General features: G+C 45.2%; 1 protein-coding gene across 1 annotated transcript in view; it reads left to right on the top strand.

The window, feature by feature from the left end:
* Positions 1 to 18,799, top strand: part of FBXL16 (F-box and leucine rich repeat protein 16) — a 28,037-nt gene extending 9,238 nt beyond the window's left edge. Inside the window, exons 2-6 of the mRNA XM_069108209.1 lie at positions 9,377 to 10,059; positions 11,681 to 12,189; positions 13,015 to 13,099; positions 14,629 to 14,692; positions 15,105 to 18,799. Coding sequence (XP_068964310.1) covers positions 9,391 to 10,059; positions 11,681 to 12,189; positions 13,015 to 13,099; positions 14,629 to 14,692; positions 15,105 to 15,253 — 1,476 coding nt within the window. The 5' untranslated portion in view covers positions 9,377 to 9,390 and the 3' untranslated portion in view covers positions 15,254 to 18,799. The remainder of the gene's footprint in view (positions 1 to 9,376; positions 10,060 to 11,680; positions 12,190 to 13,014; positions 13,100 to 14,628; positions 14,693 to 15,104) is intronic.
* The last annotated feature ends 2,449 nt before the right edge of the window (positions 18,800 to 21,248 follow it).

Below are 21,248 nucleotides of genomic sequence, written 5' to 3'. Positions count from 1 at the left end.
GGTGGCTCTGTATTCTTCCACAGTCAGCCTTAGCCAATGTCCTTCTCCAGGTTTTGGAATTTTCGTCGTTGTTGTTTTTCCACAAGATGAAACCGTTTGTCTAGCTAGATAAGCAGATTGAGCGTGTGTGTGAGTGTATGTGTGTGTGTATATAAATGTATGTTCACATGACATTTTGTGGTTTGTTATAAGCATAAGAGAGCTATGCACCCAAACTAGTACATATGTAGAACTACATACATGATGAAGCCAAAAGAGTCTGTGACCTTGGGCAAGTAATTTCAGTTCTCTGAGACTGAATTTTCTCATATGTAAATCAGAGTGATTGGGCAATCTCTAGGGTCTCCTCTAGCTCTTAAAAAAAAAAAGCTTACATTTATCTAGCAACTTCTCGAAAGCAACCCATGCTAGTGTCATTATCCCCCATTTTGAAGATAAGGAAATAGAAACAGAGAAATGAAGCAATTTGCCCATGGTCACCCAGATAATAAATGTGAAAGCCAGGACCTGAACCAAGTCATCTCTGATTCCAAGTTCAGTGCCCCTGCCACAGCACTACATTGTCCCTGATACCGTGTGTGAGTGTAAAAGTGCCTCTATCTACATTGTTCAGAGTATTTAAACTCTTCGAAATCTTCAGACCTCCAGGATTATTTTCTTTAGGTTCTCTACTGGGCTGTTATTACCTTCACCTCCCAAGTTCCAACTGAACTGCTTTACCTCTACTCCTAGAGTCCTTTCCCTGCTGAGATTGAATTTCAAATTGTTTTGGTCTTGTGGCTCCCGCTGCCCCTCTCTGGGATGCTCTCCAAGGTGCTGGCCCCAGGCCCTGTGGCCTCCATGCGCCACTGTCCCTGGGTTGCTGTCCATGGTGCTATAAACATGCTGGCTCTCAGGCATGGTGAACAGGCTTGGCAGTGGACATTTGGGAACCCAGAGAAGTCCAAGGGTAGAGGAAAGTAATAGTAGATTGGGAAGACATAGCAAGATCTATGAATATGAAAGACTAAGGACAGTATTTTTAGTAAAGAGGACTGATATAGGGGTTTGAGAAGGGTGATGAAAAATTTAATAGGGCACACAGTTGTAGAGGAGGAGTCAGAGATTCTGGCAAATATACCTGCTCACTTGTAGACACACAAGCCCTTCCCATATTTAGGAAATTCTTCTATAAGACTATTGTCTTGAGATGCTATTATATCTGGACATTTGACTAATACCAACCCTGAGGTCATAGGATCATAAAGTTACTATTATGAAGTCCTTTAGATGCAATCTAGTCTAAAGTCCTCTCTTCAAAGATGAGAAAACTAAGACCCGAAGAGGCTGTCATTTGCCCAAGATCATACAGGTAGTAAGTGAAGGAACCAGTATTTGAACATGGGACCTGTTGTCTCCAAATCCAGCACTGATTCTACTGTAACATATTGCCTGTCTTCACTTTCTCTATGATAAGAAATGGCCAATTTGGGAAAGATAAAACAGTATATAAATATTCCAAGAAAAAAAAGTCTGAATCTATGGCTTTCTAGATATTGCTGAAAGAATCTCAATTTGGCCTCTGGGAGATAGCCCTGGGGCATCATTTCACTTCTTTCCCTAATAACAATTTGGAAATAATCCTAATAATATTTGCAAATATTATTATTTCACTTCTTTCCCTAATAATAATTTGCAGGTAATTCTAATAATATTTGCAAATATGATTATCCCTATTTTACAGTTAGAGATGAGATTCAGAGAGGGTAAGTAACTTTCTCTTGGTCACAGAGCTAGTAAGCTTTAGAGCTAGAATTTGAATACTGACTCTAAATCTAGTGCTCTTTTTAGCGTGCTACACTTCTGAGAACTGAAATCCCGATTGCACACGTGTTTACTGACTGCATGTTTACTACTATCTTCATCTAATCAGACATTGGTGGAACTGTTAAATGAACTTATAAAGATATTAAAAAGTAATTCATAAAATCATAGAATATTAGATTTGGAAGGGAATCTAGAGGTAATTCAATTTACTCCCTTCATTTTATAGATGAAAGAGCTGAGTTCATCTGACTCACAAGTGACAAAGCCTAATTTGAACCCAAGTCTTCAATTTAGTGCTCTATCTAGTAGATTGTTATTAGGCATCATTAAATAATACATCAACATGTCAAAACCCAATAATTTTGTTCTAGTGTGGGAACTCCCTCCATAAATTTTCAGGTTGAAATCCACCTATAATGTGTAATCCTGGTTTCCTGAGACTTAGAGAGCATGAGTGGGCCCATGGTGACATAGTACCTGTGCTCAAGACAGGATTTTAACTCAGATTGTACCAACTTTTTATATTCTTTTTTTTTTTGCTTTTTGGAGGGGGGAGGGTAGGGCAATTGGGGTTAAGTGACTTGCCCAAGGTCACACGACTAGTTTTTTTGTGTGTGTTTGTGTGTGTCAGGTGTCTGAGGCCAGATCCAAACCCAGGTCCTCCTGACTTCAGGTCTGGTGCTCTACTCACTGCACCACCTAGCCGCCCCTTGTATCAACTTTTAAGTTCAGCACTCCCTCTATCATGTCATTATGCCTTTCTCAAATAATAGTGATAATGTTAACTCACATATCTATATTACTTTATGGTTTACTAAATGTTTTTCTCATAACAACCCTTTGTTGTCCATATCAGTCAATCACCAAGCATTTATTAAGTGCCTGCTATATGCCAGCAAAATGCTTCATGCTGGGTTACAAAGACAAAAGTAAAATACTGCCTGCCCTTAATTTCATATATATGTATACACTTATGCATATATGTATACACACATACATATATATGTGTACATATGTATACTTATATAGACAATTTTATATATACACACATATATCAGTATGAGATGCAATATATACATGCATGAATATATGCAAAATAGATTAAAATTTATTGAGGGCATTAGTAGCTGGGTTGATCAGGAAATATCTCCTGTAGAGGGTGCCAATTAAGCTGAATATTGAAAGATGCTAGGGATTTTTAAGAGGCAGAAGTGAGGAGAGGGCAGCTAGGTAGCACAGTGAATAGAGCACTGACCCTGGAGTCAGAAGGACCTGAATTCAAATCTGGCCTCAGACACTTAACAATTACTAGCTGTGTAACCTTGGACAAGTCACTTAACCCCAATTTCCCTGCCCTCCCCCCTCCATACAGCAAAAAAAAAGTGAAAAGAGAATGTTCCAGGCATGGGAGACAGCCAATACAAAGGTGTGGAGATGGGAGATGGAGTGTCATGTGAAGAAGAGTAAAAAAGCCAATTTGACCTTTTGAGACCAGAAAAAACTTAGTGTTTAATAGGACCAGAAAATATATTTTGGGGCCAGTTTGTGAAGGATTTTAAGTAACAAAAGAGTAGTTTATGTTTGATTATAGAGGTAATATAAAGCCACTGGAGTTTGAGTAGGGGAGTGATATGTTCAGATCTTAACCTTAGAAAAATCACTCTTAGCTAAGTGGACGTGGAAATTGTAGCAAGACATGAAGAATGGAGATCCGTTAGAGATTAGTGTGTTCCACTGTCCAGGAGAGAGGTGATAAGAGCCTGAACTAGAGTAGTAGCCATATGGTGGGATGCTAGCATTGCTAGAAAAGTTGTGGGGGTATGAAGGTAGAAACAGCAAGAGTTAGCTACAGATTGCATATGCGCAGATGAAGAAGTATGAGGAGCTAAAGACGACAATGATTTTTCAAAGCTGGGTGACCGGAAGGACAATTGCATCTTTGATAGAAATGGGGATGTTCAGAGGAGGGTTGGTTTGGGAGGAAACAGAATGAGCTATGTTTTAGACATGTTGATCTTGACATGTCTGCAGGATATATGGTTCAAAACATCCAGGAATTTGGTTATTGTGTGGGAACTTCCTCCACAGATTTGGCTACATGGGGTAAGTGAGAATGAGGAATTGAGAATGACACTATATATTTTGAATCTGTGGTGAATAGAAGGATGGTGACATATTTGACAGAAATATAGAAGTTCAGAGGAGGGATGGGTTTTGGGGAAAAAATAATAAGTTCTGTTATGGATATGTTAAGTTTGAGAAGCCTATAGGATATACAGTTCAAAATGTCTAATAGGCATCTGATGGTGTAGGAATAGAGCTTAGGAGAGAAACTAGGGCTGAATATATAGGTCTAGGATTCACATGGAGTTGATCTGTGGGACCTAATGAAGTCACTGAGGAGGGGCCTAGAACAGAGCTTTGGAATACATTAACATTTAGGGACAAGACACAAATAAGGATGATCCAGCAAATGAAACTAGGAAGTAGTGGTCAAATGAGTAGAGAGAGAACTGCTCAAGAGAATAGCACATAAAAACTCAGAAGAGAGGATTCAGGAGAAAAGGGTGGTCAATAGTGTTAAATTCTGGAGGAGTCCATAATGCAAGTATTATTCCCCTACAATTTTACAGATGAGGAAACTGAGGCCCTAAAGGGAGAAGTAGTTTACCCTAAGTTGTAAGGTTAATGAGTGGCAGAGCCAAGACTGAAACCCAGTTCTGGCTGCTAGTCCTAGACTCTCTTCCCTGTAACAGATCACCTCTTTTAATGAGCTTCATGCAAGTAGGAAGGAAACATTCAAAGTGGCCAAAAGTATGGTAGTACCTACTTTTTTTTCTTCAAAAAACCCATTACAGGTGATTCACTGGTCACAAAGAACCCAGAGGTTGTCATTTGGGAAAAGGGTTAAGAGAGCAAGGATCTCACCCTTTGTATAGTCCTGGACTATGTCCAACTCCTTTGAGACATAAGGAAAGAGGGGAGAAGGAAGGAAACAGCTATGGCATTCCTATAAAGAGTCTTCCTAGTACTGAAGTGCAAAGCTGAAATTTTTAGCCAGTTTCACATTCCTAGATGTGGCAGGGTTTCTAGTTACCTCCAAGTTATTGAAAAAAAAAAGATTTGGGATGGCAGGTGGTAGGTGGTTGTAGAGGAAGAGAAAGTCCAGGCTTCGAGTTTTAAATTTTCTGTGCTCTCTAGCATGAGCTTCTTTCCTGTCCATAATCTTCTATTCCTGCTATATGTGTCCTCCCATTTACTTCCCAAACAGTTTGTAAAGATTTATAAAGTGCTTACAGATGCTCAGATCTCAACTGCTACCTGTTGACACAGTATATACCAAAAAAGTGGAACTATGCCCACAGCTAAGTGGGTGAGGGGTGGGACTCAGGGAAACACTGTAGCAATTTAATGATTACAACCAGGATATGGATATCCTTTTAATTCTATATTCTGTACATACCTATCACTCTTGCGTCTTTAGAATTAATAGAATGACCAAGGAGGAAGGGATTTGAAAGGTCATTTAGTCCATACTCCTCATTTTGCAGATGAAGAGAGCGAGGCCCAAACTGAGGAAATGATTGAGTTAAGACCACACAGTCAGTCTGTGAAAAAATAACCTTGAACCCAGGTCTTTAGACTTTTAGGTTTATTCTATTTAGTATTTCTTGCTGCTGGAGGAGAGAAGGGAAACTAGAAAATACCAGCCCCCTTCCCTCAGAGAAGCCAGGAACTGACAGCCTATTTAGGGAAACTAGCCTCACCCACACATAAAAAAACTATTAGAGAATAATAGCAGTTTACAATCAAGTGTCAAACAGGCTCATATGTGTTGAGGTCAGAGAAGGGAGGGACCAGTGTGCTCTGCTGGGAAGATTTCCTGGAGGGGAGAGGCTTTGAGCTGGATTTTCAGGCTCCTGAAAGAGCCTCTGACCCAAGAACAGAGTTTCTATGCCCATGTCTCTGTGGATGGGTCCAAAATCATTCTAAATTGTAGATATAACTGGCTGTTTAAGGAGCCCAAGGAAAAGTTTCTTATTCTCAAGAAAGTCAGCAGGAGGCCAGAATCTTGGTTACTGAGGCCATTCTCATCACCAGCTCTTTATTTCCCATTGAAAGGCTAACTCTGCAAAGATGGCACCAGAGGTTGCTGGGAAAATGATTATGTGGCCTCAAAAGGGGTATTGGGCTTCTGGTCAAGGTTAAGCAATAGGAGTGAGTCACTGGCAGATTAGAGCTCTCCATCCCTAGGCAAATACTTCTCAGGCAGAGAATCAAAGGCCAGAATGAGAGGCGGGAGCCAGGAGAGCCCTTCTCTGCAGAGTAGGAGTCAGAGAGGAATTTGCTATGGGACCACAGCAGGCATGGCAGTAATCATGCCAGCTAATTATCCAGCCCCTTTCATCCTCAGCTCACCAAGTGCCTAATCCCCACTACCCCCTCTGAGTTCAATAGCCAGGGAGGATTTATGGAGGAAGAAACAGAAGCATAGAAGAGCTAAATAAGTTACAAACTGGGCTTCAGCATTCTCAGTTTGGGAAGGAACAGAAATGAAAAAAGGTTCAGAGTTCTGTCTTTCAATCCCACCAAACCTGCTCTTTGGCCAAAACTTTGCCCATCATCTTAGCTAATATCCATGTACGGAAGAGAAGACTTGTTTTTGATCATAGTTCCTCTCTTGGTTTACTCTTTTTTACCTCATTTTGGGCTTCAGGCTACCTAATTACCAAAAGGGAACAAGAACCTCCATACCTCTCCAAGAAATTGTGAGAGTGAAGAGAATGTTTCGATCAGTTGGCCTCCATTTAGTAAGTACCCTTATGTACAGGGCCCAGCGCTAAGTGCCATGGAAGGCTATCGGAAAGGAAAAGACAATCCCTGTCCTCATGGAATGTCTAGTCTAGCTAGGGAGATAAGCACAACACACACAGTAAGCCCTTAATAAAAGTTTGTTGAATTGAATAAAACACAAATAGCTGCAATACAAGGTAGAATATAATGCATGTTCTAAGAGAGATAAAATAAAATGCTATGAAAATTAAGAAGACAGAGAGATTACTCCCACTTGGAGGGACCAGAAAAGGCTTCTGGGAAAAGAAAATGTTTGGGCTGGGCCTTGAGATATTGGTAGAATTTGGGCAGACAGAGACTGATAGGTCCTTAGGGCACTCCACGTAGAGATAATAGCACAAGCGAAAGCTTGAAGACAGTAGAGTATGGAAAGTGCTTAGAGAACAAAAAGCAGACTAGTTTAGTTAAGACACAGCATTGCACGAAGGAGCAGCAACATAAGGAAAAAGTGGGGCGGGGCTTTGTGGGGGGCTTTGAATGCTAACTGGCTTTCATTTGATGGGCAAAGGGGAACCACTAAAGAGTGATGTCTACGAAGGCAGGGAGGCAAATTAGTAGCAAAACTCAAAGGAATGTAATAGAGTTATTTTTTTAAATTATATTTAGAATGGTCAAAATTATTCTTAATCCATGGTGCTCACATAGTTTTACTCATAGTTTCAAAGCTGTGACTAGCCCAGGGAGGGGGACGGGGGTGATGCTCTCTGAGACAATGAGAAGGTATAAAGGAAACAGGGATTTGCACTCAGGAGAGATTCTCTCCCTATTGCTGCTGCTGTCTCACATCTCTGTTTGAGTCAGAGATCAGGGGCTGCTAACTAAGCTTGGATTGGCTTTGGTGCCCAAGAGCTTGAGGATGAAGTTGAAGGTGGGGGCGAGATCAGCTGTGGCAAAAGAAGGAGGTGGTTACCCGAGTCTGGCTCTAGTCTGACTCATCGTCCATCATCTCCCCCACCCCCAGGCAGGGAAATGGAGGCTCAAACCAAGAGGATGGGTTTCTACCAAGAGCGCTTTAGTCTATTTAACCAGACTGAGATGGCCTCCAGGTGGTCTCTGGCGCCTGACAGATTTCCTACCATATCAAACTAATCTCCAGGGACTTCTGTCACTACCCTCCTTGGAAAAGTACAGGAAAGAAACATTCCTTTCTGGCCTGTTGCCCTCTCCTAGTCTGACTTTCTTTCGGCTCATTATCTCAGAGTAGGATTTGGTTACCGTTTCTTGAAGCTTGATTCAGGGACTAGGAGCAGGATGGGTTGTTACCCCGGGGGATTTGTCTTAGGGAAGAGAAGAGGGGGCATTTTGCCCTAGGAAGTAGTCACAGAATGCCTGTGCACGTGAGTTTGGCATCCTTACCTTACCAGCCCAGGTTAGGACATTTAGCTGGGTCTGAGTTGAGACACTATCCTCTGTGGGGATAGTCTCAGATTCCTGGAAACCAGCTCTGGCATAGGGCTGGGCTAGGCTGAAGGAGCCATGTGATAAGAAATCAATGATAACAAAGGGAATCTGGAGCTCTGGTCACCCAGCTTATAGTCATTGAATTTTAGAGCATGGGCCTGGACTTGGCCACAGGATTCCTGTCTCTCAATCTTGAGCTCATATTTAGAATCTGAGTGAGACTTCTGGCAGAGGTAAAACTGGCTGGGGTGGGGCAGGGGGTGGGGAGGCAGGAAAGGGAATAGACGAAGGGACAGATGGGAAGAACCCTCTCTCAGTTTTCCTGTATCCAGTTTCAGAGTCTCCAGGGATCAGGACTCTTCCCATACCACATCAGGCTTGGGATAGCCCACCTGTCACCAGGACTAAGTGGGGGTGGAATACCTTGGGGAGCAGGAGACATAGGACTAAAGCAAAGTTCCTCTTGGAGGGGGGAGGGAACAGCATATGTAAAGCATCTCTCTTGGCAGGAGAGGCTCTCACTTTGAAATGAAGCCTTCTCCCAGCCCGTATCCCAGGCTCAGCTCAGGTTATTGTATACCTTCCTTCTGGGCCTCACCCCAGCCATCCACCTCCTCCATGCCAAGGAAAACTCAGGTGGGGTGGGGAATATGGCTCATTTGAAACCTCCATTGGTCATCTTCATGGCAAGTACAGAACTGATCTGGATGGAACTGGGACAGGGATTTCTCTGGAATACTTTATGGAAAGCTATCTGCCCTCCCCCAGGTGGCCCCTTACAGCATGTACCTGCAACACTTCTGATTCATGAATTTAGTCTGGATGGTCCTAGCTGGGGGTCCCAGATGGTTGGCCCCAAGGCTTCTTTCCCCTCTAGTCATCATTGCTTATTCATTTTTGGAAGGGTTCCCTATTCTGGGGAGACCTGCAAAGGATCTGTTCTGTACAGTTCTGGTCCCACCGTTCAGAGTCCATTAGTCACAGAACCCGAAGCACTTTCTGTCTCCTTGTAGATTAGCCTGCCCTTGGGTGCTTTCCAGAGACTTGGAGATTTTAATTTAGTCCTTTCTGGATAATCACTACCCAACTTTTCTCTAAACTCTGTAATCCTTGTTACTTTAATCTTTCCTCGAAATGGGGTGAAAATAGAGGTATTCCCAATGTGTCGAATAGCTCATGTTAGGCCCAGGTTACCTCACTTAGATCTGACAGATGTTGAGTATCCCCAACTCTCTCTGGCCTACAACGAAGCTCGTCTCCCCCTCCCTTCCTTCATCAGACTCCTGCCTCTCCCTATTTCCTGTTCTATCTGCAGAGTGAGTATAGAAGATGTCGAACCAGAGCGACGGTAACACCAAGCCCCCATGCTTGCCCCGGAATGGCTTGGTAAAGCTTGCCAGCCAGCCCAACGGCCTCAGCTCTGCCAGCATCACCAAAGGGACCCCAGCTGTGAAGAACCGACTCTGCCAGCTGCCCCCTGTGCCTGCCCTCACCAGCCCAGCCTTCCCAGTGCCCAGCCTGGCGTCCCCCCTTTCCTTAGCTGCCTTGGCAGGGGGGCCATGCCCCTCCTCCGAGCCCTTTCCAGCTGGACTGTCCTCTGGTGAAAACCCGGGCCAGGCTCCTGCATCTCCCACAGAAAGGCAGCCCCTGGCTGTGGATGAGAAGATCCTCAATGGCCTCTTCTGCTACTTCTCAGCCTGTGAGAAGTGTGTGCTGGCCCAGGTGTGCAAAGCCTGGAGGAGGGTGCTCTACCAGCCCAAGTTCTGGGTGGGCCTCACCCCAGTCCTGCATGCCAAGGAGCTATACAATGTGCTTCCTGGTGGGGAGAAGGAATTTGTGAACTTGCAGGGTTTTGCCACTCGTGGCTTTGATGGCTTCTGCCTTGTTGGTGTCTCGGACCTTGACATTTGTGAATTCATTGACAACTATTCCCTGTCAAAGAAAGGTGTCAAGTCCATGAGTCTCAAGCGTTCTACTATCACTGATGCTGGACTGGAGGTAAGGACTATGGGTGTATGGGTGAGGCAGGTTTCACACCGTGCCTTCTGATGGGTTGGAATAGAGCCTATGAGAGGAAGAGGGGAGCAGAGGACAGTAGGAGGGACCGAGAATCAGGCATCAGAAAGAGAAGCCTGGAGAAGGGCAGAGAAAGAAACTGGATGAACAGAGTACCCTTCTTGCTCCCCACATACACTGCCAGGATTGAGAATGGACAGAGCTGTGGGATTTTGGATCTAGGGAATCACTACAGATGGATGAACATGTGAACTCAGAGAAGAAGCAGATAGTGGAAAGGGAGAGGTGTGGGATACCAAATGATCCACATAGGAAGTGATAGACACTAGACTAGGGAAGTTCATAGAATCAAAAATTTAGAGCTGTGACCTGAAGGATCATCTAGTCCAAATCCTTTTTTAAAAAATTAGATCTATGATTTCATTGGTAATAGACCCTATTACTAACTATAGGGGGCTCCCAGTGAGGTAACTTCTGCTACTATTCTGAAATTTCTCATTTTAGAGAGTTACCTAGGGAACTGAGAAGTTAGGTGACTTGAACACATGTCACCGTCAGAGGGGGGACCAGGTCTTTCTGACTCCAGTCAGGGCTAGTTTTCTGCTCATTATGCCATCCTGTCTAATGCAGTCCTCATTTTGCAGATGACAAAACTGAGGTTTGGAATGAAATAGAAAAATTCTTTTCTCTGAGACCTTACAGCTACAGACCTGATTTGCTGGAGAAAGGGAAAAGAAGAAGGGGAAGGAAAGCAAAGGGGAGGAAGAAGGGTATAGGCAAGAGGAGAAAAGTAGAGGAGAGAGAGGAAGGAAGGAAAGGTCAGCAGAGAAGAGAGGAAAGAAGTGAAGATATAGGGGTAGGAGCAAAAAGTGAGAAGATGAAAATCTTGATGCCGTTAGATGGAAAAAGATGTATCATCAGAAAAGTTAAGTGGTCCCATCAGCAGATCACAGTATTCATTTATCCAACAATGATCTTCACTGAGCACCTAACAGATTCTTGGTACAATGCTGGGGCAAGGCAGAGCTAGTCAAAGGGGTTGATACAAAGAAGTATGAAACAAGGTCCCTACCCTTGGAGAATCTAAGTGGGGAGGTAAGGCATATGCACATAGTAAGTTGAATAATAACGCCAAACACTATAGGTCATCAGTGAGGGTTTCAGTGAGATGTTTAGAATGATCACCTGGAGAGATTTGGAAGGGCTTCCCTGAGGAAGCAAAACTCAAGCTGGTCTTTGAAGAAGGGGAAGAAAAGTGAGAGCTAGGGAGGGCATTCCATCCAGTGTGTATGGCTTGAGCAAATGACTAGAGCAAAAATCGAGGTGTTTCCAGGAACAATGACAAGAACCTGGCCAAAGCAGAGAGAATTTATACAAACTTTGGATTTAGAGATCCTAGCCATCTTTCACCAAGATATAACATAGTCTAGGGACTCTAGTCTGCACAAAATGGCTTAAACGACTAAGCTGGTTACGGTTCTATTGGCATTAAGTCTTTTGAAGAAAGGTGTCAAAAGGGTTTCGGGGGCCCAAAGGAAGTTGGCATGGTAGGCAAGACTAGGGAACTTCCTAACACTGTGCTTCCTGCCATGCCCCCTCACAGGTAATGCTAGAGCAAATGCAAGGGGTAGTTCGTCTGGAGCTGTCTGGTTGCAACGACTTCACAGAGGCAGGATTGTGGTCTAGCCTGAATGCCCGAATCACATCGTTGAGTGTCAGCGACTGCATCAATGTGGCGGATGATGCCATTGCTGCAATTTCCCAGTTGCTACCCAACCTGACTGAGCTGAGCCTACAAGCATACCACGTCACGGACACAGCCCTGGCCTACTTCACGGCCAAGCAGGGATACACCACCCACACTCTTCGATTGCACTCCTGCTGGGAGATCACCAACCATGGCGTGGTCAACATGGTGCACAGCCTGCCCAACCTGACTTCCCTCAGTCTCTCTGGCTGTTCGAAAGTCACGGATGATGGGGTAGAGCTTGTGGCTGAGAACCTACGAAAGCTCCGCAGCCTTGACCTGTCCTGGTGCCCCCGGATTACTGACATGGCCCTGGAGTATATTGCTTGTGACCTGCACAAACTCGAGGAGCTGGTGCTTGACAGGTATGCCCAGGAGGTGTGGGTGTAAGCCAAAAGAAAAGGTTAGAATAGCACAGATATATGAGCACGGGTAGGCATGGGACAGCAAGAGATTCCAAAGTGTCCACCCCTTCTGAGTTTCAATGCCTCCGTTATCCCAGACTGAACATTCCAACCTCTCTGATCATTCCAGGAGTAAGAGGAAACCCTGGAGGGTGGCAATAAGACCCTGAAAACTTCTGACAGTCTTTGAAGGGAAAGATAAGCAATAGATTCAGTAATGAGGAATCTATGCACTGAATAAAGAATGGGAATAATTTCTTTTTAAATATACATTTCCATGTCCTTTTAAGTTTATAAAGTATGTTTCTATCAATAGCCCCTGTGAAGTATGTAGTACAAGTATTATCACCATTTTATAGATGAGGAAACTGAGGCTAACTGCAAATAAGTGACTCATCCAGGAATACGTAGCTAATGAAGGACAGAGCCAAGAATTGTGGCTCCTGACTTCCACATACACTGTATCACACTGGGAATGATAACAAACCTCCCTGGGAGTCCTCTGTCAACATAGAGACAGAAGACCCTGGAATAGGGTTCCTCTGCATTTTGGTGACTGTCACTCTGAAGACATATCCAAACACTTCCTTGCTAGAGCACTGCCTCCTAGGGAAAAAAAAATGTAATATTTCCATGGTGTTCATCAAAACTCATTGAGAAATATGTAGTTCAAGTGATAGGATCCCCATCTACAAAGATGAGCTTGGGGAAGGTAGGCTGAAGAAAGAGGGGCCGTCTATGTTAACCGTGATCCCAGGCAGACACCCCTTTGGTCTGGTCCCACAGGTGTGTCCGAATCACAGACACTGGGCTCAGCTACCTGTCCACCATGTCTTCACTCCGAAGCCTCTACCTACGATGGTGCTGTCAGGTAGGGGCGCCCCTTCCCCCATACCACCATATACAATGGTACAGAGCAAGAGAGACCTGGATAGGTCCCCTTGGAGGTCCTTGCCTACCTCCAAACTTGACTATCCAGAGTCAAAGGTCTTTTAAAGAAACAAATTTCATAGGAGGCATTGGGGTAGCCTCCTTGGAGCAAATCTTTCCCAGGATTTTTTTGTAGTCTCCTATCCCTATCCCCCAACCTATGCTATTGCTAGACAGGAGCTTTTCCCCTGGGGTCCTCAGATCCCAAGAAGTTCATGGATAGATTTCATGAACTCAGATAGGGAAAAAAATACATTTTAATTTCAAAACAATTGGTCTCCGTAATCCTAAATAACTTACTTTATACATTTAAAAACAGTATTCTGAGGAGGGTCATAGGTTTCAGGGGTCTGGCAAAGGGGTCCAGGACACAAAAATGGTTAAGAACTTCTGCTTTAGAAAGCTCTTCCCCCACCTCCCCGACCTCTCCAGATCACCCAAATGCATAAAATCTGAGTTGGAAAGGACCTCAGTGGTCACAGAGTCCAACCTGTACCTGCACCAGAATCCTTACTATCACATTCCCAGAAAGTAATCCTTCAACCCTCTTCTTGAAGACGTCCAGTACTTACCGAGACTACTCATTTCCACTTTTGGAGAACTCCTCTTGCTACTGTGGTTATTTATGATATCACACTGAAGTCAGCTTCCTGATGTCTCCACCCATTGCTCCCAGCTCTGCCCTCTGCCAGGTTGGCCGAGATCAGTGGCAGGTGGGATAAGCCTAAGCTGGTCACGGTTAGGTTAACCCACTTCCACATGTATAGTCTTTTAAGTACTTGAAAACAACCGGCATGCCCTGGCTGAGGCTAGCTAGGCTAACTATGCCCCTTTCTTCCAATAATGCTCCTGCAGCGTGGTATCCAGGCCCCTCTCCCTCTCCTGAAAATGTTTTCATTTGTCAGCATCTTTCCTAGCTAAGGAGGTCTTACCCAGGCAGAATACAAAGGAAGATCACCTGTTTTGCTCCAAACCCTTTGCATATACTTCACATATATAATGGAGTCTAAATTCTCACTGTTTTTTGATTTCCTGGTCACATTGTTTACTCACTGAGCTTGGAGTTCACCAAGAATTCCTTCTGCTTCTTTTTGACATAAAGTATTACCTAGCCTCACGTCTGCCACATAATACTTAAATATTTGATTTCCCTTTGTTTTTTAAAATCAAGTTTTTATTGAGATCTTTATTTTTTACAGTACTAACATTTTCCCCTATATCACTCCATTTCGCCTTCCCAACAATCCATCCTTTGTAACACGGGAGAACAAAAGAGGGAGAAGAGAAAAAAGTTCCACGAAACTGAGCAATACATTGAACGGCAGTTTGTTTTAACCCAAGTATAGAACTTTCTAGAAGGAGGTGTTGGGAAGGTATTATCAGTGGTTGGGTTCTCCTCTCTTTCTAAATACAGGGAGGGAAGGGAGATATGAGAAGGAAAATATTAATCAAGGCCCATTGGCTCCACAGGTGCAGGACTTTGGGCTGAAACACCTCCTGGCCATGAGGAGTTTGCGCCTCCTCTCTCTCGCAGGTGAGATCCTTCCCCTCTACTTTTTACCCCATCTCTCTGCCCCCTGCCCATACTTCCTGGTGTGTGGCTTCCTCTAGAGAAGGGGGACAGAGCTGCAACCCTGTGGGAGCAGCTTGGTGGGAAGGGGGAACAGGTGGCATGCTCCCTCACACCCCCTGCCAAGACAAGGAAGTCACCCCTACCCTACGTCCCCAGAGATGGGTCTGGGCCTCTCGCTCTTCTACTCCAGAACTTTAGGTGTCCCAAGGGATTGGTCAGCCCTTGGGATGCACACCCTATGGGTCAGGCTTAGAGAGCTCCCAAGCAGGAGTCTTGAACTCCTAGATTTCCCCAGGCTCTGGGTTAGGGTGGGGGAACTGAAGAGGGTACTTGTTGCCCCATGCCTCTCATCTGCCCCTCCTCGTGCTTCCAGGCTGTCCCCTGCTGACCACCACGGGGCTCTCTGGCCTGGTGCAGTTGCAGGAAATGGAAGAGCTGGAACTGACCAACTGCCCTGGAGCCACCCCCGAGCTCTTCAAGTATTTCTCCCAGCACCTACCCCGATGCCTGGTCATAGAGTAGGGGCCGGGCCAGGCTTGGCCCCATCCATCTTGGGACTTGACCCCTCTTGCCCCACTCGGCTTCCTCCCTTCTCCATTCAGTTTCATTGTCACAGGGACCCGGGTCATACTCCATGCAGGACCTAGGAGTCCTATGGACCCATCCTAGCTCTTCCCCCCCTCCACTATTGCTCTGCCCTCACCATCCTCTGCGTCAGTTTGCCAACTAACTCAAGCCAGGAATAGCTAAGGGGGAAAAGAGGAGGGCAGATGGCTACCTGTTCCAGGCCAGCAGAAGGAGCCATAGGGGGAGGTCTGGACATTGATCCCTCCTCTTGACTAGGCTAAGAAGGCTGGGCAGCCACACACGCTGGGGCCCTGCTTCCCACATGCACACACTGCTACTCAGATGCTCAGGAGCAGCTTGGCCATCCTAGTACTGCTTTCCTGCTCCTAATGCTCTCAGCTAATTCTGTCCCTACATTCCTGGAGTAGGACAGAGGCAGCTTTGGGACACTACCCTATGTGGCAGTACGTGGCAGTACAGCATCTATCCTTGGTGGTCCTAGAGAATTACAGGATCACAACTTTAGAGCAGGAAGAAGATTCCTGCTTTTGAACCACACATATGTTTGCATGTGTACACACACACACACACACACACACACACACACAAAATCTAGGCTCCGAGTCATCAATTTTCTCTAGACCTAAGTTTTGACAGCAGCCTTGAGGCTCATATCCAGGGCCTCTTTCAACTGTTCTCCCACTTGAAACCATCCACTAAAACACACACCACACACACACACACACACACACACACACACACACATACATACACACACACACCATACACCCTGAATCCTCAGGCCTTCCAGCTAAACCAGCGGGTGCTGGGCATGGTACCATTTGTCATGGAGGGCTGCTGGACAGAGCCTATCCCCAGGACCCCTCAGGGGTTGATAAATGGCAGAAATTGGGGATAGATTAGGACAGAGGCTCTGAGTTCCTCAAGCAGGGAAGGCATAATACCCTGGGAGAAGTGGGGTAAGAGAAATGACCACCCACTTTCTCTATCCTCTATCCAGAATGCTGTTTCCCAAGTGGTAGGCTCATCCTGTCCTTCAGAGAGAAGGAACCCCTCCCCTTCCTCAACTATGAGCACATACACATACATGGGTACATATGTGCATGCCCCTCTGTGCCCTGCTCTGCACGCCTGCCCACAATCATGTTCACCCATGCACAAATCCTGTCCCACCCACCCTAGCTCAGGCAGCTCTATCCCATTTTCCCCTAGACCTCTGGCCAGAGCAACTCCTTTGGATCCCAGTCCTGGGTGGAGCTCAAGTGGAAATAGACCCTTAATGAAGGCTAGCTTTGTTTCAAAAGGTACTGAAGAGAATCCTTTATCTAGGTCTCTGTTCCCCAGGGCAAGAGTAATGCCCAGAGAGTTCAAAGCAAAGCCTACACCTCTTATTTCTTCCCATTTTTTCCCCTCTAGCTTCCTGCCTCCTTTCATTCCTCTGCTTCTTCCTTGTTCTCAGATTTAGCTGTTTCCTCTAGCTCCCTTGTCCCCCACTAGGCCCATTTCCAGATCAAGGCCTAGGACTTGGCATGTCCAGCATGTGTGGCTGGGGGCAGGGAAGGGACTCATCTAGGTTTTGCTTTAGAACAGAGGCATTTAATTTTTCTGTTCCCATACCCGAGGACCTTCCCTAAATCTTCAGTGTGGGGGAGAAGTGTTGGTTCCCCCTCATGGGAAAACTGAGGCATAGTACCACCAGGCAATCTGAATGACCCTGCATTAAGTGTAGAATGAAGCTAAGGGTCTCACTTTGACTCCCACCCCAGATGGTTCTGCTGTCCCATAACCACTGTGAGGTTTGGGGTAAGCCGAGGACGTGGTAGGGGGGGATGTTCAGGGTCTTCTCTTCAGACCCTGATTGCTCATCCTCCTTATTTCAGGGAGTCCCTATTGACTCAGGCCAAATTCCCTTTCCCTCACCCTGGGTACAGCATGTAGAGCCATGACTTGAGGCAGGACTGCAAGACCACAGATAAACATTGACATTCTCTGCCACTGGAATCTTCTTCCTTGTGGTAGAGAGAAATGGGAAGAATGTTGGAGGAGAAAGACTCCTGCAAATCTAAGGATCACCTCTGGGTTTTGCTAGAAGAGGCCTGGAAGTAGAAGATGTCGGTAGGGATGGTTCTGAATAGATGCCTATTCCTGGGATTGGGTACAGTAGCCCCAGATGGGTTCAGATATTTGTCCAGCTAAGGCTCTCTCTTCCTGGTCTCAATGCACTTCACTGTTGATCTGGCTCCTTCCCTGCCCCTTACCTGGATCTCTCATCCACATAGATGAGACAGACGTGCTGAGCATTGTCTCCCCCTTTCTTCACTCCCTGCCCCCGGGACAGGAGCCACCAAACTGGGGACTGGTCACTGGGGCTTAGAGCTATGCCTCTCTCCTCCACGTGCTCCCCTCCCCTCCTAGGAAGAGGCTTCCATTGGGTTCCCCGGATATAGCTATGGGTGCTGGAATAAGCTCTCTCTGTCCACCAAGCTTCCAAAGCCCTCTCTACCCTGAGGGCCAATGGGACAGGCATGGGTTCTTTTCAGCACTGCAACCCAATCTTTAATGTCTTCATGCTTTGGGGTTTGGTAATCATTTAAACCCTACCCTGCCCAGGCTGGGACCCTGACCCCACAAGCCCCCAAGGACAACTCCAACCAGCAACTCTGATCTTCCACAGCATCATGGTGGGGAAAAGGGCTTCTTTATTGGCCACCCCTGACCCAACTTCTTCCCCCCCACCCCCACTCCACCCACCCCAGATGGTCTCTGATGATGGCCGCATAAGATCCTAAACCATTTGGAAGTCCTGGATTCTGGAATCGAAAGCTGGCACCAGCCTAGCAAGAGAACTGAGGAGGGGAAATTGGGTCCCCTCCTATTCCAAACAGGATATCCCCAGGAGACACCGCTCCCCCTCACCTCATCCTGGGACAGACACCATCCTGGGAGTGAAGAGATTATTTCTGATTGGAAGAGACAAACCTATCCCTAAAGCTTTACTCCCCCCCCCTCCTTACCCCACAGAGAGAAAAAGAGAGAAAGAGAGAGAGAGAAAGAGAGAGAGAGAGAGAGAGACTGTTGAAGTGAAACAGAGAAATGATTTGACAGCCCAAAGATTTTTCCTGTACCCTCGGAGCCAGACCATCTGGCCTGGGGCTCCGGGCTGACTTGGTTCTAAGCCAGTTTTCTCAACCCCCCTCCTCTGCTTTGTGCCCCCTGGGGTCAGGGAGGGGAATGGGAGAGGTGTTCATTGGTCCAAAGTATTAAAGTAACTGAAGCTGTGATATTTCCAACTACTGTAGGAGGAAAATAAAAGGGAGATAGGAAAAAAAATCAACCCTGAAAACCATTTTCTTACTGTACATAACAACCTCATTCTCCTGTATATGCGGAAGATATAACCTTATATTTGGTAAGTGTTTCTTGTGCTATTTTATCACGTGACCTGTTTATAAAAATATATATTAAAAAAAAAGTTGCAAAAACACTTGTGTTTAGTGTGTTTCTTGATCTTGATAACATGTGATGGAATGGTGTTGAGGACTCAGCCCCTGAGAAGGGAACAACCCACTCTCCCCCTCCTCCTCCTCATCCAAATGTTATAAATCTTGTGTAGCACTTTTTACTCCTTATAATATTCCTAGGAGATGGGGAAGCTATTATCCTCATTTTACAAATGAAGAAATTGAGGGGGGTGGCTAGGTGGCACAGTGAATAGAGCACTGGCCTTGGAGTCAGGAGGACCTGAGTTCAAATCTAGCCTCAGACACTTAACACACACACACACACACACACACACACCTAGCCATGTGACCTTGGGCAAGTCACTTAACCCCAATTGCCCTCCAAAAAAAGCAAAAAAAAAGAAATTGAAGTAAAGTGTTTTGTAAAATTATAATTACTCAGTTATGTATACATAATATGCATATATGTATATACATACATACATGCATACATATATATTAGTCATATAGCCTAGTCTCTTCTACTACCACCCTGGTTGTTAGAATGAAAAGAGGAACGGGTTATGGATTAGAAGACCTAGGGTCAAGTCTTGTCTTCATTCCTGACTCACTGTATGATTTTGGCCTAACTCACTTCCCCACTTTGGGCTTCAGTTTCTTTGTATGTAAAATAAGACTTTTGGACTAGATCCTCTCCAAGGTCCTTTCTAGCTCTCATATTCTTCAGATTTGTATTGTGTTTAGTTTTGGGTACCATATTTGAGGGAGAACATCGACCAGTTGGAGTATTTCCAAAAGAGGGTGACTAAGGTGGAGACAATGGAAACTACACCATCTGAGGACTGGTTGTAGGATCATTAATTGCTTTTGCTGGTCTTTTCATAAACAATTTAGCTATTTAAACCTCTGGTCCTTCCTAAGGTATATAATATTGATTTTGCATCCAAAGGCCTTCCCCTTTACCTTTGAGTGTTTCTGTTCCTTTACCCCTTAGGACCTTTAGCTTTTGCTAAAGGATCTAGGGTCAGCCTATCACTCCACCATGTTGTCTCAAGAATTTACTCTCGGGGCGGCCAGGTAGCACAGCGAGTAAGAGCACCGGCCCCACAGTCCGGATGACCTGGGATCGAATCTGGGCTCAGACACTTAGCACCCACCCAGAAACACCTGGCCATGTAACCTTGAGCAAGTTAACCCCAATTGCTTTAAAAAAAAAAAAGAATTTACACTCTACCTTCTGTGGTAGGTTTCCCATGTGGAATCCTTCACCCACACCATTGATGCTGCTCTCTCTGTGATCCACAGGCCAAGAGACAGGGGAGTTTCCTTTGGGGGAAGGGGTTGCCCCAGCATTTCTCAAAGGATGACCAGTAGAGTAGTGGGAAAATAACTGGAATGGACAGGAGGTTCCCTACAGGAAAATGAGTAGCTAGCTGCCCATGGAGTTCACAGAAGAGCTAAGGAAGAAGCAGACTCAGGACCAGGGAGGGAGAAAGAAATAAAACCATTGAACTAGGAATCAAGACCTATGTCTAGCCCAGGATCTCCCACTAACTGATGGGACCTTGTTGAAGTAATTTTCCATGATTTGGCTGTGGTTCTCTCACTTTGTAAAATGAGATTGGACTAGATTATTTCAGAGATCCCTTCCAACTCGTAAGTCTAGAGTTAAGACAGAGTTAAGCAGATAGCTACAGACAGGGAGAGGTATGGACAGAGAAGCATTAAGAAAAACTGAGGTAAAGTCACAGGGTAAGGGAGTGATACAAAGGAAATACAAAGACAGGTCAAAAGGGAGAGGATGATGGAAGATAGAATGAATGGAAGGAAAGATAAAGGGACCAGCACAAAGAAGAGCCAAGGGCAAGAATGGTGAGGGAGGAACAGGTGAAGAATGAGGAACAGTAAAGGAGAAAATCAGCTTGGGAAAGAAAGGAACCAGTCAGGGCCTTCACAAGAATAACTCTGCACCCTTGTCACATCCCGAGGAGGGCCACAAGAGCAGGAACTGGTAATGATAAAAGACAGAATCATAAAATCATCAAATTAGAAGGGACTTTAGAGTTCATCCAGTCCAACTTTAAATGAACAAATGTTTTCTTGACATCATCTCTGGGAAGTGGTCATAAAATTGTCATTGGAAGACCATCTCTCAAGGCAACCCATTCTATTTGGAGATAGCTTTGATTATTAGGAAAGTCCTTCTGCAATTGAACTAAAATCTTTCTCTGGGTATGGGGAAACAGTCACTGTAGGCATTGTTGATGGAACTCTGTATCATGTGGAGTTGGACTTAACTGGTCCAGCCATTCCAGAAAGCAATTCAGAACTATCTGGAGTCCCAGAAATACTAAACTGTACATAGGTTTTGAACCACTGATACCATTACTAGGCCTGTATCCCAAAGAAAGAGGAAAATGACTCAGATGTACAAAAATACTTGTAACAGTTCTCTGACAAAGCAAAGA

This window comes from Petaurus breviceps, unplaced genomic scaffold (genome assembly GCF_028583685.1).
Source record: "Petaurus breviceps papuanus isolate PSGF00001 unplaced genomic scaffold, PetGlider_PUasm1.0 138, whole genome shotgun sequence".
Classification (NCBI taxonomy): domain Eukaryota; kingdom Metazoa; phylum Chordata; class Mammalia; order Diprotodontia; family Petauridae; genus Petaurus; species Petaurus breviceps.
This window is presented reverse-complemented; position numbering and strand designations above follow the sequence as displayed.